This window comes from Triturus cristatus, chromosome 7 (assembly GCF_964204655.1).
Source record: "Triturus cristatus chromosome 7, aTriCri1.1, whole genome shotgun sequence".
NCBI lineage: Eukaryota > Metazoa > Chordata > Amphibia > Caudata > Salamandridae > Triturus > Triturus cristatus.
Window position 1 is genome coordinate 434,668,292 of NC_140590.1, and position 18,500 is coordinate 434,686,791.

The window sequence follows — 18,500 nt, forward strand, 5'->3', positions numbered from 1 at the left end:
CCATGCAGCAGTGGCTCTCACTCTCCTGCCTGTTTCGGGGAGATGGTGTCCCTGGGACAGTGTTCTAGCGCATCATGCCCTGAAGGATGACCATTAAAATGTAATTAAGGTGGTACCACCAGCCCCTAGGGCCTTGGCACTCCCCGAGGTCATTTTAAAGACTTTGCCGCAGAACACTATGCATTCACCTTTCCATCCAGTCCCGCCAGCGGACATAGCTTCAGATGCCATTTTCTCTAGCCCCATCAGCAGAGTCTATGGTCATTTCACAGATGTCCATGATGTCCATGTTAAAGCACCAGGTCACCCAGCATGTTCATTCACTCTACTGTTCCTCAGGTGGCATAAGGGTGCCAGCACCACTGGCCCTGGAGAGACCTATCAAATCTTGGATGCCAGCTGAAGTTTTAGAGTCCCAAAGTCCATCCTTGCAGAGGTTCAGGGGTCTTCTTCCTTCTAGCTGGGTATTATTTTTGTGTCACAGCCCCCAAGTTCATGGTCTTCTCACATATCTCTCCCTTGTGCAGGGGTTTTTAAGTGGGGGTGTAAAGTTCTGGAAGGTGGGCATCTCCCCAATCATAAGGTGCTGCATCATTACTTCACCCCTGCCCCAAACCTACTGCTTAGCATTCTGGGACATTTAAACATGGTAGCTTCAAGTGGCCTGAGGAAATACCTTTACTGGAGTCTCATTTCATACTCAACTGACACAGCTGAAGATTTCTTCCATTCAAAACTGTAAATGAGAGCCCCTACTATGTCATGCTCCAGAGGCCTTGACTTCCTCCTTTGTTACTGTGGGTTAGAGGTTGCCCATGCCAGGTGCAGGTGCCTGCTAGTTGAAAGCGTCTAGAGCGCGCTGCGCAATTCTTTGCCTGCTATATCGCTTACTCTTGGTATTTTTAAAATATCCCGTTGTATATTTTGGTTGCATTTCATTTTGTGTTTCCCCCTGATTTTAACTCGCGCCCTCTAACCTGCACGATAAAATACTGGTTATCACCGCTGTTGGGCGGGCCCTTTTCCTGGCGAACTCGAAAGTTTGGCGGCCATATTGGGTGCACTCTGGGATGCCTGGCTGCGCCATTTTGGAGCTCGGACGTTCTAGTCGTCACAAGGACGCTAGACGTCTATTTAAGGGGGTCATGCAGACGCGCAGCGGATTCGCGCAGCGGGATCGCCGGATTTCCGCCGGAGTTACGCCTGAGTTCAGCCCGTCTGCGCCCGTCCGCGCTGAGGACGGGTTGTGGGATGGGCCAGGAACAGAGGACATTCATTCTGCCCCACAGGTAATATGTTCGTACTCCTTTCAGGAGATGACTGCGTTAAAGCCTCCTCCACAAGCCTGTCATCATAGCTTTACGCCTGAGGGCATTTTACGTTCCTCTATATGCTATACCTGTTACGAGGTTCCACGGCCCTCCTGCTCTATTATTAGGTCAACACTCTCCTCGTCAGTTCCGCTGATTCATACCCAATTCAGTAAGGGCTTCCTAGTCAATGCTAGGTCACTTATTAAAAATAATGTCGCCTTTCATGATTTTGTGACTGCTAGGAATCCCTCCTGGGTGTTTGTGACAGAAACCTGGGCCTCGGACTCATCCGGTCATGATCTAGTGATGACAATTCCTGAAGGATATGCACTACATAGACTTGATAGAACTAGGTGTAGGGGGGGGGCGGGCTGGCAATTCTTTATAAAGTTTCTTTTGCCTGTAGTACTAGAGCCTTGTCCGAGTCCTCGGATTCCTTCGAGGCCATGTACTTTTCTATCTCCTGTTCTCCATCGGTATCCTTCACAGGCATTCTTCTTTATAGACCTCCTGGACCTAGATCCAACTTTTGCTGTGAGCTTTTTAGAATTTTGGAACCCTATTTTGGCAAATCCCATCTCACCATACTTGGGGACCTAAACTTTCATTTGGATGACCGGAGGTCTAAGGATATGCTTTCCCTGGTAGACTCGCTAGACGCGTGTGGCTTTACTCAATTGGTGAATAGTCCAACCCACCGAGCCGGTCATATATTAGACGGGGTGTTTACCAACGATCCGAGACTCTCGGTTGCTCCCCCCTGCCTCTGGTCTGGTCTGACGATTTGGCTGTGCCTCTAGAATTGGCATCTTCCCCCTGAGGGGCGCCTAAGCTGAATTCCACTTATAGAGAACCTAAAAGGAGCTATAGGAATATTACCAACGAAGTCCTTGCTCCTTTTATAAGGGGAACCTGGTACTCTTCTACTAGGGAAGCTGGTGAAGCGGCACAAGAGCTCGCTGATTCTATCACTAGAGCTGTAGATGTGCTAGCCCCTGCATCCCTCCGGTATTCAGCAAGGCGCAAACCTTCAGCGCCCTGGTTCACCAAGCCGTTAAGGCTCTTGAGGCAGAGCTGTAGGAGACAGGAGAGAAGATGGTGCAAATTCTGGAACCCCTTTGAAGGAGAGGCACACAAACGTCTGTTGCGAGAATACAAGGTTAGGGTGATAAAGGAAAAGCAGGAGTTCTTTTCTAACCTTACCACATCCCTTACTTCATCCAAGGAACTTTTTAAGATTGTGGACTCCCTTTGTTCCCTACAAGTGCCTGATCCTGTGGTAGGTTCGCAGGAGCTGTGTAATAATATCTCAGAGTTCTTCCACCATAAAATCAAGGATATCTATCTTGCTCTGGAAACACAGAGAAGTACCTTGGGGACCTATTCCCCTTTGGCCCTTGTTCAATTGGAGTCCTGGACCAGAGATCCCTCTAAGACCTTTACCCATTTCCCGCCGCTTTCCCTTACTCAGTTGGATCTTCTGTTGGACAGGACTAAGTCAGCCTCTCCCTTGGATCCCTGTCCCCTGAAAGTGTTGAAAACATGTCGGGATACACTGTTACCGCCTCTGTTGAAGGTGATGAATGGTGCTATGATTCAGGGTACTTTTCCAGCAGCCTGGAAAAAGGCTATAGTGAAGCCCTTGCTCAAAAAGTCTACTCTGGACCCAGCAATGCTTAAAAACTTTCGACCTATATCTTTGCTGCCGGCCCCAGCCAAAATGCTCGAATCCCACCTTAATTTCCATCTGTCTGCCTTCCTGGATTCCTCTGGGTATTTGGACAGCTCCCAGCATGGATTCAGCAAATTCCATAGTACGGAATCTGCACTTACTATGGTGGTGAATAATATTCGAATGAAGGTGGATCAAGGTCAGACGACTCTCTTGGTCCTTCTTGATCTAACGGCAGCATTTGATACCCTTTCTCCCTCGACTCTAACATCTCGTCTGAGGGAGGCAGGAGTAGCGGGCCCGGCCTTGAGCCTTTTATCCTCTTTTTTAGATCTAAGAGAGCAGAGGATCAAGCTTGGAGAGTTCCTCTCTCCTGCCAAATCCTTGCAATGTGGGGTCCCTCAGGGGTCGGCTTTGAGTCCGACCCTGTTTAACATTTACGTGGCCCCACTTGCGAGGTTGGTGAAATCTAAGGGGATTGAGGTTGTGTCATACGCCGATGACACCCAGATCATGGTGTCCCTGACTCACTCGGTTAGTACTTCCGCGTTCAACTTTAGAAACTGCATGCAAGCAGTTTCTGAATGGATGATCCAAAACTCCCTAAAGTTGAACGGCGATAAAACAGAGGTCTTGATTTTTGGTAATAATCAGGATATCTGGTCCAGTGAGTGGTGGCCCTCATCTTTGGGAACCTGCCCCATTCCGTCCCACTCTGCTAGGAACCTCTGCGTAATATTTGACACCTCACTGACCATGACTCTCCAGGTTAATAGAACGGTGGCCACTTGCTGAGGGGTCATTAAGATTCTTAGGAGAATTGTTCATTATCTCTCCCCCCAGGCTCGTAGGCAGACAGTGGTTGCGCTAGTGGGTTCAAGGTTGGACTATTGTAATGCACTGTATGCAGATATTAACAAGGGTCTCATCTATCGCCTTCAGGTTGTGCAGAATGCGGCAGCAAGATTTGTTCTAGCTGCACCTAACATCTCTTCGGCTACCTTGGCTAGGAAAAGTTTGCATTGGCTTCCAATCCAGCACAGGATCTCGTTCAAACTTCTGTGCTTGGTGTATAGAGCCCTTTTGGCTGGCTCCTCGGATGCCTTATGTTCATTACTAACCTGTTATATCCCTGGCAGGTATCTCCGCTCCTCTGAGATGAATCTTCTTGTAGTCCCCCGCATCAAGAAAGTCAGATGGGGCAGCAGGGCTTTTTCCAATGTGGCCCCTCGTTTATGGAATGCCCTTCCCTCGGAGATTAAGGCCCGACCTTCATTAGCCCTCTTTAAAAAAGCGCTCAAAACGTGGTGTTTTATTAAGGCCTACCCATAAGCACGTCCATCTGTTTCAACTAGCATTTTGGGATAGGCGCCTTGACGCCCATTGGGCTTAGTAGCGCTTTATAAATTGGATTTCATTTCATTTCATTTCATTTCATTGTGAAGAGTAAATTAGTACAGGCAGCTTTCCTCCCCACCCCTTCCTTTCCCACGACTAGGCCAAGAACTGTCTATCACTATATTGTGTGGGAAGGCTTTTGATTCTCCTGCGGGCCAGCAGAGTAATTAACGTGCCTCATCAGGGTGGAAAAAGGCCTAGAATCAGTTAGCACACAGCCTTTCGCAAGTAATAAAGATGTACTCTATGAATTCCCACTGACATTATAAAGCCTACATCAAGTCAGCGCCCATCCCTAAATAGTCCCTTCTGCGACAGGCTACCTATGCGCAAATGCTGGGATGAGATAGATAGTAGTCTCATGCTCTCAGCCTGCAGACATGTGCACATGTATGCTCACATGTTCGTGTGTAACTAGCCCAGAGCCTCCTATCCTAGCTGTACAGCAACTGCCTTATGTTGAAACGTGGATAGTGGCACTTAGCACTCTTTCCGTTTCCACATACTTAAGCATGAGTGTGACACAGTTATTCAGATTTGAAGTAAAATTCCAAATCTGGACACTCAGAAAGCTAAACATCCGGGGGGATTAAATGGGTGGACTCATTTCCTACGGCAGAGAAAGTAATACCTTTCAGCTCAGCCAGAGTGTCAAGGCAGATTAATATCTCCATTTGCGTGAAAAGACCAGATTTTGGTACAACCCTTACCTCAAACTATGGAATAAGTAATTCAATTGACGCAATGAAGCACTTAGGAAGCTTTTATATCAATCAGTCTATGGACAATAAAAATATGCTAACCTTCTGTATGCTGCAGGAGAAATATAACCTCACTAGGAACAATATATGAAATTCTCCTCGATTAAAGAATATCTCACTATCACACACTGTCTGAAAATCAAGAAAGACTTCAAGTCTCCTGAGCTTATCAACTCTATATTTTTGTGCATAGAAGAAACAAAATGTCAGTTGCTTTAGAAAAGCATTGGCTTTTTTAGAAAGATATTTAAAGATAGAGAAGCAAACTTGAAAGTGTCTGTGTGCTTGAGATGCAACTACAGTAGGGAGGTTTTGGTGGGGGGGAACTGTGGAGGGGGGCTCCCTAAGAAAAAAGAGAAATGTATTCATATGAGAATGGTGCATTTTGAAGTACAAATCATTGATGCAAGGTGGATAGGCTTTGGTAGGGCTTAACAATTGCTAGTGTGCAGTTCTTATCTAGATTACAATTGTTAAAAAAACATAAAGCATGCGTGACAAATAACCAAATGATGTTTAGACATGGATTTCCATTATTGTCACACGTATTGGGTGCCACATGGCAGGCATGTATTTGAGGTGTCTGTGGATGTTATTGGTGGGACAGTCAGCAACCATAAGCTACCCTTTGTCAGTCTTTTATCCAGTTCAGCTTTTACTTGGCACTTGTAGTTTTTCCCATTCGTACAGCAACTAACTACAAGTACAATAAACCCCAAGACTGGATAATTGCTAGGGACCCCTTGAAAGATTGTCTTTGACCGTCCTCCTCAGCAGACAATGAGGCTACAGTACCAGTCCACTGCTAACATCTTGATTATCCACAGGTCATTTACAATAGGCTGGTAGGGTGACTTCATTATCTGCTGCCAATGTCTGGTTATCACATCCCGCATGGGATGGTTTTGATAACGCTTTGGAATCAGATGAGTAAGAATATACACTTAGTAATTAATTAATTGATGCACTTTTTCAGAAGTAGATTGTTTACCTTTCTTTTTAATGTATTTTTGATGTAGAATATACATTAACATTATAGTAAATGAAACATCTAAATGGAACTTTAAACATTTGGAACAACTCATTTTACACTCTGAGAGTCATCTAAGGGGAAGGTGCTTTCATAAGATTCAAATTAAATTAAGAATCAGTGATGCACTGTTCTAAAACATTTTTACGTGCCTAAAAAGAAGGAGCTCACTACTGTCTTTATTTAAACGCAGAAAGAGACTTTGTATGAACTATTTATTTGTTAATTCATTTCACTAGAAATGTTTTTTGTTTGAATTGCTATTTAAATATTTGTATTCTTTACCACAGGTCACATTCCAATTCATCCTGAAGCTAAACGTGGTCACTGTCTCGCTTGGAATTATAAAGCCATTCTTTCAATCTTGCATGCCCATAAATGTGTGGTGTGCTACCTCGCTGGACATGACCACAGTGGCGGCTATTGTATGGATGCTAAAGGAATACATCACGTTACCCTAGAGGGCGTCATCGAGTCCCCACCCGGCAGCCATGCCTTTGGAACAGTATATGTGTATGACAGCAAGATGGTAATAAAGGGTAAAGGCAGAACACCAAGCAGAGAATTGCCATACAGAAAATGTTGACATGAGAAAAAACACATTGAGTCCTCTGTTTGTCTTCAAAAAGTATAATTATGGTTGGGCCAAGCCTGGAGATGCTTTGTTGTTGAATAAGGAACAATACCCACACCACATGATTGAGTAGCAAGTGTCTACATAAACGTTCCCTGCTCATCGGAGGTGTGCTACACTGCCATAATTAACTCTCAAGGTATTCACCATTTTTCCTGGGCATTACGTTATCACTCCCTACTTTCAAGCCTACATTAAAACCAAAGTAATGTGTGCAACAGATCCTAGTTCTGCAGTGGTGTTAAGGAGAGTTTTCTATTGATGTATTCTTGTGCTTGTTGCTTGTACAGAATCTCTTAAATGTTTCCGCCCAATCTTAACCAATGTAAAGAGAAAGAAAGCACTGCAGGGAATTCACTGAACCATTTTTAGGTCTTCATGTTTCTTGATGGAATATACCTGTTTTCCCAGAGGAACTGTAATGCACTTAAGTGCACTGTCCTTTGGCATGCTATCTCAGATGTCCCTAACTTCTCAACAGCGCTCTCTGTGAACTGCGATAAGTGCATACATTGCCAGCTTGACAAATTGCTATCAAGCACTAACTTGTTTATGCTGCTCCTTATCACTAGAGGCTATTATTAAAATGGGTAAGAGGTATGAACATTCTAGTTAACCCGAGAGCACTTGCACTATGTGACACTACAAACATGAATTGTGATACACTGGGACCCTGCCTCCTTGCATGAATAAAAAGGATGAATCGATTTGGATTGTGTTGTGATGGCATCTTTACTGTTCGTGCCCTGGTTGCTGTAGTCCATATGTGTGAGGTCAGGGGATTTGGAGTCGAGACTGTTGCTAAAGAACAGATGAGGGAACTCTGTTGCGCATAATAAAGAGACTTGATATAATATTGAATCACTTCAATTTGGCGACGAGCACCTGTTTGATCATCTGAGCCAGCTGTTACGGGGGTTGAACCCACTCAGTCCTACCTCCAGGGATGCCAGGTACGTTGCTTGAAAAATATATGTGCTGAGATTCCCACATTTAAAATTCACCTGCGTCTTGCAGGAACCTCTCCATCTTGTACCATTGCTGTTGAAACATTATTGATGAAATATTTCTATACTAGAATGTATGCAAGGACGTTTGTTACATACTGAATATTTTCCGTAGACCCGCGCTATTTGCTTGCTGCCGTGCGCGTCGGGAGAGAGATACTGGAAGGTGTGCGAGGTCTGACTCTTGGGGGCGCGAGGAGCATGTGTCACACGCCAGACATTGTCTCTTAAATCGTGCTGCTTGCTTGCTGCATCGTGATAGAAACTGTATTATTATACAACTGCTCACTACAGGCTGGTAGTGCTGCAATATAAAACTCTCACCTTGCCTAACCCTCTTTCAGCTATTAATTAATACCTTCCGAAGATAGAGAGAGCATCAATTAGATGGAAAAGTGAATTAATGCTAACAAAAACTGGCTTCCTGCATGGAAAGAGAAATAGGACTTTAGGCACAGATTTCTGTATCTTCGAGAGCAAGTTATTCTCGAGGTACATTTCCTGCATGAAAATAGAAACAGTTAGTTCTGACTTGTTTAACCAGAACATGGATAGTTATTCTGCATTCATCCCATATTTAATATGGAAAGTCAATTGTTACAGTCAGTTGCACTGCCTCCAATGTTTTTGCCACCGCCTCCAAAAAACATTGGAGGTGGTGCAACTGGCTGTAACAATTGACTTTCTATATTGAATAAGGGATGAATGCAGAATAACTTTCCTTGTTCAAATGTATGGGAGGAGTAGATAGAAAATGTTGAAAACTATTTTGAGGCTATTGATGGATTGAATTTTAGACCCTCAAGGAAAAGAGTATTATTAATAAATGTGCTTGGCAAGGAGGGGCACTATGTTTTAAGTACTTAGATGTTGTAAGTGGGGCAGATAACAAATTAATCACAGATACATATCTGGAAGCCATAAAAAGGTTGAATATTTATTTTGGAAAGCAGGTAAACATTGTCATACAGAAGCTTACCTGTTATACTTCATCTCAGAGGAGTCATGAAACGGTAAACCAGTTTGTAACCAGATTAAGAGAGCTTTCTGTGAAATGTGACTTCGAAATATGACACACCAAATGATTAGAGATCAGTTAATTGTACAGGGTAAGAGCAAGAAAATGCAGGAAAGATTGTGGGCTGCGTGGAATCTAAACTTACAAGAAGTGATAGGGATTGTAAAAATAGTGAAGAGTTGGACTTATACATGAAAGAAATGGAACATGTGGAAGAAAGAGAAGAAGAAGAATTCAATATTGTACCGTGGAAGGACATTGCAAACAAATCCACTAAGGGAGTGGGTGCTTAAAGTTGCTCTGTGTATAGATTTAAGGACAATTTACAAAAAAACAACGTTCGAAGGATGTTACAGATGTGGCAGTACGTCACATGCTGCATACTTTAAGGGGTGAGTTGCAACACACAAGGAATTTCAAAACTGTGAGAAGAAGATCCTTTAGTAAGGGTTTGTAAAGTTGCATTTAAGTCGCAAAGTCAAACTTCTTTGTAAATGTTAGGTATATAGAGCTCATGGTTGATCCGGGGTTTATGTGCAGTATTGTTTCCAAAGTATTGTTTGAGAAAACATGGCTACAAGTTGCTTTACAGCCCAGTGGCATATACCTTAAAGGATATGGTGGTGACATTCAGATTTTAGGATGTATTAAGTCCACATTTGCATTTAAGGGTCGAGTAGCAGAAGGGAAAATGTATGTTTCACGGAATAGACCTACTATTTTAGGTTAAGTTCAACAAAATGACTCACATTGTATGTGAGCCTAGGTCTGATGAACAAGCACTTGCTGTCTGGGGTGGTGAGTCTGTCAATTGTATAATAGACAAAGTTACTGTTGTTTTCCAAGACAAAGTAGGAGCATTGAAGGGATATGTGCATGAAATCAGACTTAAAGAGGGAGTGAGACATAACTTGAGGAAGATTTCTGTCAGAGAGGAAGTCAACAAAATGCTAGTAGAACTGTGTAATCAGGGTATCATAGAGTCAGTTGAGGCTTCAGAATGGGTGTCCTCAGTAGTGATAACGAAAAAAGCAGATGGTAGATTAAGATTTTGTGTTGATGTAAGGAGCGTCAATCATATAGTGATGAATAGTTTCCCTCTACCCAATATACCTAAATTGGTGTTTTACTCAATCATGCAAAGTTTTTTTACCAGACTAGACTTGAAGTCAGCATGTCATCAATTTAAACTGCATCTGAATTATAAACATATTACTGCTTTTATAATGATCCATGGAGTTTTTTAGTTCTCTAGACTTCCATTAGGATTAGCTTCGGCTTTGATTGCGTTCCAACGCATAATGACTAGAGAGATGTCCAATGTTTGTTGCTTTCATGCCAACATATTAATTTTTGGAGCTTCAATCGAACACAATAGAGTGTTGGAAATTTCACAAAATGCTGGCCTTACATTGCATATGGACAAGTGTCAGTTTAATTTCCAGCAAATTGAATATTTGGGGTACACAATTTCTGAACAGGGTGTTATGCCAAATAAGATCTGGTAAAAGTTATCAGATTGGCTCCTGCTCCTAAGGGTAAAGATGAGTTACGTTCCTTATGGGACTAATTTAATATTGTGCTAAATTTGTTCATGATTTTGTAGAAAAGACAGAACTCTTAAGAGAATTGTTAAGGAAGCGGAAGCAATATAATTGGGGCAAAAGACAGGAGGAAGCGTATATCGACATGAAAAATGAAATCAGTCATGTGTATTTACTGACACATTTTGATCCAAAATGCATAAGTGTATTGATTATCAATGCTAGTGATCATGGTTTAGGGGCAATTTTATTTCAAACCAAAGGAGGAGAAGAAAGGGCAGTTGCATTTGCGTTGAGATCGTCAAGTACAAATGAACAAAACTATTCAGTGATTGAGAAGAAGCTTTGGCTCCTGCATGGGGGAGTCTGAATACTTTTGTACATACTTCTGAGGAGTGAGTTTCATGTTATGTACACACCATAATCCATTGCTTAAGGTCTTGCAAACTGAAGGTGAATACAAACTGTCAGTGAGATTAGCAAAATGTGCTGCTCATTTGCAAGTGTATAGGCATAAGGTGGGATATGTGGCTGGATAGAGAAATGTGCAGGCGGATTGTTTATCGAGATTACCTTTGACATGGGTGGGTGAGCTCAGAGAGACAGAATGTGCTGATGCAAACATTGAAGTTGTTTTAGAAGGTGGTGTGTGGTTGTAGCAGGGAAGGAATGGGAGGACGCTGTGCATAATGATGAGGTTTTTCAGGAGTTGGTTAAAAGTATTTGTTGTGGTTGCGTGCCAGGGATTCTGCTCAGGAACAGAATTATATTCTGGACCATAGAACATCAGTATGTAGGGGACTGAGTCACCATACCACATCAGTATCTATAATCCCGAGTCCGACTAGCTATAGTGCCTTACTTGCCCTCCTAACTTTTCCAGAGAGTCAAGTGATTTGGCACCCCAGAGCACAACACTCTCAACCCTCTCAGAGATCGCTGTAACAGGACAAACCCTTTCGCTTTCTCCCTCGTACTTGTCCACAATAAGATAACGAGCATTTGCAATGCAATCGGTCTCACCTTTGGGACCTTATATGTATTTAGCTATGCAGCACATTAGCCTGGGTGCTGAAACATCTTCTGTTCTTTAACATGGAGGGTAACTAAGCACCAAACTGTGTGACACGCCAGGTATAGGAACACATGGAGAGAAATATTGGCTTTCAGCTGGAAATGGTGTAGTCCAAAACTCTGTTTTTATTTTTTTTAAATTTTTATTGGAAGAAAACAAGAATAGCACAGTACAAGAAGCAGTCAGTTGACCATAATCAAACACAATACAGTTACAGTGAATCAGCCACATAGTAATTCGTGTTTATACAATCCTTCTTCCAATTTACCTTGTTCATTTGGTAAATCTTGCAACACATCCACCCGCCAAATAAGTTCAATTGTAGGGGACAGGCATATCTCGCCTCTATATGTGTTCCAGATGGACCATTTTCGATCCCATTTTTTAAGGCATCCTCTATTTTTTTAAACATCTCTCTCTGCGACCATGGCCCTGTCCATGTCCCCCACCCACCCTTTCTGTAATGGTGGAACCCCAACTCCCCATTTTTTTTACGATGTTATGTTTCGCCACGGCCCACCCTAATGAGACCCGTGATTGTTCAGTTTGGGTTAAGTCTGTTGGCTCCCATATGTTTAATAGGCAGAGTTTCGTAGAGGGGTGCATCTTTATCCTACCTATGTCTTCCATACACTTTGTGCCCACATCCCAGTATTTTGAAATGATTGGGCATTCCCATAATGTATGGAAAAGGGTCCCCTCTAAGTTACATCGACGAAGGCATTGGCCGGTCAGTTCTCCTGCCCATCTTTACTAGGACATTTGCGGCTAGATAAGTCCGATGTAGGGTCTTAAGTTGAACCACCCACAGCCTCATAGGGATGGCAATTTCCCTAGGGGATGCCAAGGGATCTCGCCAGTCGTCGTCTTCTAATTCCCCCACGTCAGCCTCCCATTTTTGTCTGAGTTTTATCAAAGGGTCCGGTGAGTTATTTATTAATTTTTTGTATGTTAGAGAGATGGCTTTCTTGGGCATTGAGTCTAACAGCAATCTATCTTCAAGCGGAAATGATTCCGGGATTTGGACATCTCTGGGCATCACAGCTTTGAGTGCGTGGCTAATCTGCAAGTATCTGAAGGTTATGGATTGTGCCAATTGATAGTCTTTCTGGAGGTCGGCAAATGTGACCAGACCTTTATTGGTCCACATTTCCCTCACAGACGAAATGCCAATCAGGTCCCATTTGTCAAACCTGGGGCAGGAGCTCAGGCTGCCCAACCACTCCGGCTCCCAGAGTGGGTTTGCTAGCGTGACTTTTCTGTGCCAACCCAATTTCCTATTGACCGCATACCAGGTTTCTATTGTTCTGGCCGTAGGTCCCGTCAGACCTAACTTTTGGGGGTTTGTGTATAAGGCTCTTCGATGTTCCCCCTGTCCTATCAACCATAGGTCTTTGCGGGTGCTTGGCTCATCTTGGGCATTATATACTCATTGGTTAATTACTACGAGTTGAATTGCCCAGTAATACCGTCGGAGGTCGGGTAGTGCAATCCCGCCATCATACCACCCAGCCGTAAGCTTATGCAATGCGATGCGTGGTGCCCGCCCATCCCATAATAGAGTGCAAACCACATTATCAATGTCTGAAAAGTAAGAATCTGGGATCTTAAATTGAGTATTTTGTAATGCATATAAAAAGCGGGGCAGCACTAACATTTTAAATAGTGCTGCTCGACCCAGCAGAGTCAATGGGAGGCCACCCCAGTGTTTAACGTCAATTCGTAGGCTTGCCAAGGGGCCTTGTAAGTTGGCGTCATATAATTTGATAGGATCTGTGGTAATATATCCCTAAGTAGAGGAACCCGTCTTCCGCAATGGGGAAGTCATACCTCAGTTTTTAATATAAAATCAGGGCCTTCGGTTGTCATATCATTGAAAATACAAGATTTGAAAAAATATGGTCTACGGGTGCTCGTGGAAAACAGTTTCTATGGACTTAAATCTAGAGAATGCTAAAGTGATTCTGGTATTTCACTGACCTCTGCTGGTCGTTTTCTATCAAGAAAGTTAAATAGAGGCAGTTGCCAGAAAAATAAAAAAAATAAAGTCCCTCAGCAGAAAGCAATTTTGGTCTTGTACTGGTCGTTTTCTATCAAGAAAGTTAAATAGAGGCAGTTGAACAGAAAAAAAGTAACTAAGCAGAAGCAGAAGAGTCCTAGGACTGATCTCCAGAGCTCACAAAGTACATATACATATAGGTATATTCTAAAGTATATACAAGAGGTCTTGAATGGTCGACCTAAAAAAGAAACACGAAGGAAGTTTACAATGTTTATTTAAACTATCGTGCTCTAAGATGCAATAATTGCACCATAATAAGAAAACAAATACATGTCAATAATGTCATCAGCATTGTTAATAAACCATATACAATAAAGAGCCTTGTCATGTTATCTGACAGATCTGCCTATACCCTCCCGTACTGCTGAAGCGAAGTGGTTATAAATTATTGATCTTTGGGTTTAGTGGCAGACCCTGTACCTTAGTATACATAGTTGGATGTTCTACATCTCAGCTGACGCAGCACTCTTGTACAGGACCTTCACTCTGTTTTTTTCAGAATCCCAGTCCTCAGTTATATTACAAAATATGTGTATTCAAAAGAGCAGCTGCATTCTTTTATTATGTCTAGGTGCTAGTGTCTGACAAGAGAAAATAACTAGGGGCAATGTTGTTTGACCTTGTCTAGGCTGTTCAGACTAAATCCCAGAAAAATAATAAAATGTGAAAACGTGTGCTGATTCTTAGTGGAAATACAATGTGGCACAAAAGCAAGCGTGATATTTAGTAATGTGTGCAAAATAAAAGCAGCCTACAACATGCACAATTAGGCAAACATGGGGAAAACGACAATGGGCCTTACAAGAAACCCACGACAGTTGGAGGAGTAAAGCGGAGGGAAGTGTTTCATTGCGAGGTTATATCAAAGTCCAAAATTAACTTAGTCTTGCTACCCACAGATACTTTTGTTATGAGTGGAGAAAGGTATGTGCCTCCTGAGGGAGTGAAAAGAAAGTTGGTCAATATTTCACATGAAGGACATTTGGGTCATTCTCTTACTAAGAGACGTTTAAAGGAAAGGTTTTGGTAGCCAGGCATAGATAACAAAGTCAGGGTGTAAGCAGAAGGAGTGATTTGTATAAGGAAAGTGAGAAAGAGTTGAAGGTAGGAAGAGAACGGATGGGCTTGTGGAGTGTTGCTGAAGGTGTGTGGTTTATGTGTGGATTTTATTGGTCCCATGTATTATTTGTCTGAAAAGGAACGTTTTGCTGATGTAATGGTGGATGCGTTTTCAAGGTGGATGGGGGTGGAATTTGTGAGAACTGTTAGACCTGTCATCCTTAGGGTGGTCTTCCCCCAAACATATTGCCTGCTTACCTTCTCTTTTTGCTGTATCTTTTTGTTGGCCTTGGGACTCTGAGCACTTTACCAGTGCTGACCAGTGCTAAAACATATTTGCTTCTTCCCTAAACATGGTGACATGGGTGTATACCCAACTGGCATATTTACTTTACTTATAGGTCCCTTCTAAAGTGGTATAACATATACCATATATATAATCAAAATGCTACCAGTGGGTCTGCAGCACTGGTTGTACCACCCACACAAGTATCCTTTCAAACCTGTCTCAAGCCTGGCATTGCAAAGCCTGTTTGTGCAATTTCCTCTCACTTATGTTTGGCATTTAAAATCACTTGCCAAGCCTTAAACTTCCCCTTTATTACAAATATGTCACCCCTAAGGCAGGCCCTAGGTATCCCTAAGGGCAGGGTGCTGTGTAAGTAAGAGGTTGGACATGTACTGGTAAGTTTAGCTTATCTTAGTGCTGACAAACAGCTACTTTCGTTTTTCAGTACTGCAAGGCCCACTTCTCTCATAAGCTAGCATTGGGAATTCCTTAAAACACTTTTAAGCTATAATTCCTGATTTGAAAGACGTAGTGCATCATGTTTCATATCTTTGGAATGGTAGTGATGAATCCTTTTCACTGGTAAAGGTGGATTTAAAATGACTGTTTAAGAAATGCCACTTTTAGAATGAGGACATTTCTCTGCTCTTACTGCTTTGTGTGCCTTGTAGCCTGTATGGGGTGGGTGACAACTTCACTTTGTGCATGCCCTCTAGACAGCCGCCAACACAGGCAGGGTGGTTATGACAGAGAACTTATCTACATTCTGATAGCTCTTCTTGGGCAGCAGGAGAGAAGGGGCGCTGACACACCTGAATAGGCAGTGTCCCGCTTTCCACACGAAGGACTGATTAGCCCCTACTGATTGTCTGCGCCAGGACTGGGAAGAAAGGGCCTGTTTTGAAGTCACCCCTACTTCAAAGGCGCAACTGGGTATACGTACTGGGTCTCTGAACCTACCAAGACAGTACACTACTGGACATGTTAACAACTCTGCCAGGAGTAAAGACTGCTGTGCTACTTGGATTGCCACTCTGATTAACTGCTGTTCTGGAAGACCTGCTTTTCTGCTTTGCTTTGCTGTGCTGCCCTGCTGCCTTCTGATCTTTGCACTGCTGAAGCCTGGATCCATCTCACTTGAAACCAGAATGACTCCAAGGGCTTGCTAGCTTGTCCCCTGTTCTGAAGTCTCAGGACCGTCAAAGACTTCCTTCAACCCTGCAACAGCACCTGGACTCAGCCACCTGTGAGTCCTGCTCTGCCAAGTGGTGCCAATCCAGTCCTGGTGCCTTGAAAGGTGATTACTGCTGTACAGATCCATCAAAATCAAAGCAGTGACAACTTTGCTCTCCGACACTGATTAAGGTCATCACTTCTATGGGCTTCATGGGCTGCATGGCTCGATAACACGGCTCGATAACGCAGCGCCTGCATCATCAAGGGGTTTGCCGATAAAGTCTTCATCACCTGCGCAGATTGAAACCAACACATCCAGTCTTCAACGTTGATGCTTGCTCCATCCAAGGTAGTTTTTCAGTGGAACCTGCATGAGTCCTGTGGCTGGCCCGCTCTCCATCGCGGTCGGCCTCAACGTAGGATTCATCCCAGTCCAGCACAACCTCAAGTAATCCCTAAGCGCTATTTGCTTCTCAGCAAAAATTCATAATTCTGCTTCTACGTATAGGATTGTTGTTGTTTTAGTCTTGTTTCAGTCATAAAAATATGATCTCTTTTTTTTAACCCTGTGTGGAGTATTTTTGTGGTGTATTTATGGTGTTACTGTGTGTGTGTGTGTGTGTGTGTCACAAATACTTTACACATTGCCTCTTTAGACAAGCCTGACTGCTCCTTGCCAATCTAACAGAGGGTGAGCATTGGTTATCTTTTAGTGTGTATCTAACTTACCCTGATTAGAGTGGCAGATCCTGTTTGGACAGGGTGCATACCTCTGCCAACCAGAAACCCCAGTTCTAACATTGGTAATCAGCGGTAAGGATAGGACTTGTGTTTGTGCAATACCATATAGTAACTCATTGCTCACTACAACTCTATATTAAGACCAATTTGAACCTTTTTCAATCCTCCCTAGTTGGCATCTTTGATTTTTCCAAAAGTCTTTTTGCCCCATAGAAATTTTTTATCTGCAATGTTTTTGGCCTTACCAGGCAAAAGGGAATTCGAGCTGGGAAATCTGGAAACCTACACAGTGGCCCAGCTCAAGGGGTTCTGGAAGAAAAGAAGGGTGTTTACTAAGGGAAGTGCCAGTAAACCAGCTCTTCAGAAAGCCTTAAGACCATGGGCAGAAGCCTACCAGATCAGCACTGAGGAGGAGGGATCAGAGTCTGAGAGAAATTGGAACAGGACCTGTCTGAAGGTCTTGTAATGCAGCCTACTGATGTTGGGGTAACATCCTCCAAGGTCTGAAAGTCTGCAGCAGATCAGGCATCTGTTTGTCTTCAAGGAGCCTGTCCCCAAGGAGCTCGAGGACAGGAGGGAGGGAAGAAAGTTGAGCTAGAGTTTGCAAAATTGAAATTGAGCAGGCCCTTGCCAAGATAGAGAAGGAGCAGGCCCTTGTTAAAATATAGAAAGAGCAAGCTCTCCATGGAGTAAAGAAAAATGACCCAGGAGCTCAACATGAGAGAGCTGGACACAGGAGTTCTACAAGTGGGGTCCAGCGACAGCAATGGTGGCAGCATACCTGCAGGCTCCACTGGTGAGTCCAGAGTCGGGATACCCAAGGATTTGGTGCCCTGTTATGTGGTGGGGGATGACATAGACAAATGGTTTGCAGCCTATGAAGTGGCTCTAAGAGTGCACAGGATACCAGAGGAGTTCTGGAGTAGTAGTTTGTGGAAGAATATGCCTGCAGTGGGAAGGAACACACAAATTACACTAGAAGTAGAGGACCAGACATGCTATACTGCTATGAAGGCTATCCTAGGCAGTGTCAGTATGTTTGGGCTGACCCCTGAGGGGTATAGGCTATGATTCAGGGGCAGCCACAAGATCTCATCACAAACATAGGTGGATTTCTTGGCTTTTGCCAGCATGGCACTGAAGGGCTGGGTGAGGTTCAGCAAGGTTGAATATTCAGGGCTGTTGAACTTAATATTAAAGGAGCACATTCTTGATATTTGTTTTCCAGAGCTGCAACAACGCCTTGTTAATAGGAGGCTTACTCTCCCCAGGAAACTTGCTGAGGAAGCTGACATCTGGCTCAGTATCAGAGTGTCCAAGGAGGTATCTGGGGGGGTTGGGGGGGTAGGGGGGGGGGGGGTGTTAGGGCTCCCACCAGAAGGAGGGGAGAGATAAAAAGTCTGAGGTCTCTAAAGGCCTCCAAAACAACTCACAGGGGAAACTGTCTCATTCCCAATCTGGCCATCAGAAGAAAAACTACCCTGACAAAAGTCAGCAGCCCAGGACTCCCAAGTGCTATGAGTGCTTTGAGTATTGACACTACAATTGGGAATCCCAAGTGTCCAAAAAAACCATCACTTCCTACTGGTGGAAAGATTCCAGCGGTGGCTAATGTAGTGCAGGGGGAGGGGTTTGTCCCAGTTAATGGAGGAGGACGTTTAGTGGGGCTACCCGATTGTTCCTGAGAGATTGTTCCTAAAATTCACTACCCACTAATACTA

The 18,500-nt window shown here is 43.6% G+C and overlaps 1 protein-coding gene across 7 annotated transcripts in view; it reads left to right on the plus strand.

Moving 5' to 3' along the window:
* Positions 1–7,521, plus strand: part of LOC146809887 (manganese-dependent ADP-ribose/CDP-alcohol diphosphatase-like) — a 286,591-nt gene extending 279,070 nt beyond the window's left edge. For all 7 annotated transcript variants that reach the window (XM_085616741.1, XM_085616737.1, XM_085616739.1 and 4 more), the window contains one exon: positions 6,465–7,521. In XM_085616741.1, coding sequence (XP_085472867.1) covers positions 6,465–6,760 — 296 coding nt within the window. In that variant the 3' untranslated portion in view covers positions 6,761–7,521. The remainder of the gene's footprint in view (positions 1–6,464) is intronic.
* The last annotated feature ends 10,979 nt before the right edge of the window (positions 7,522–18,500 follow it).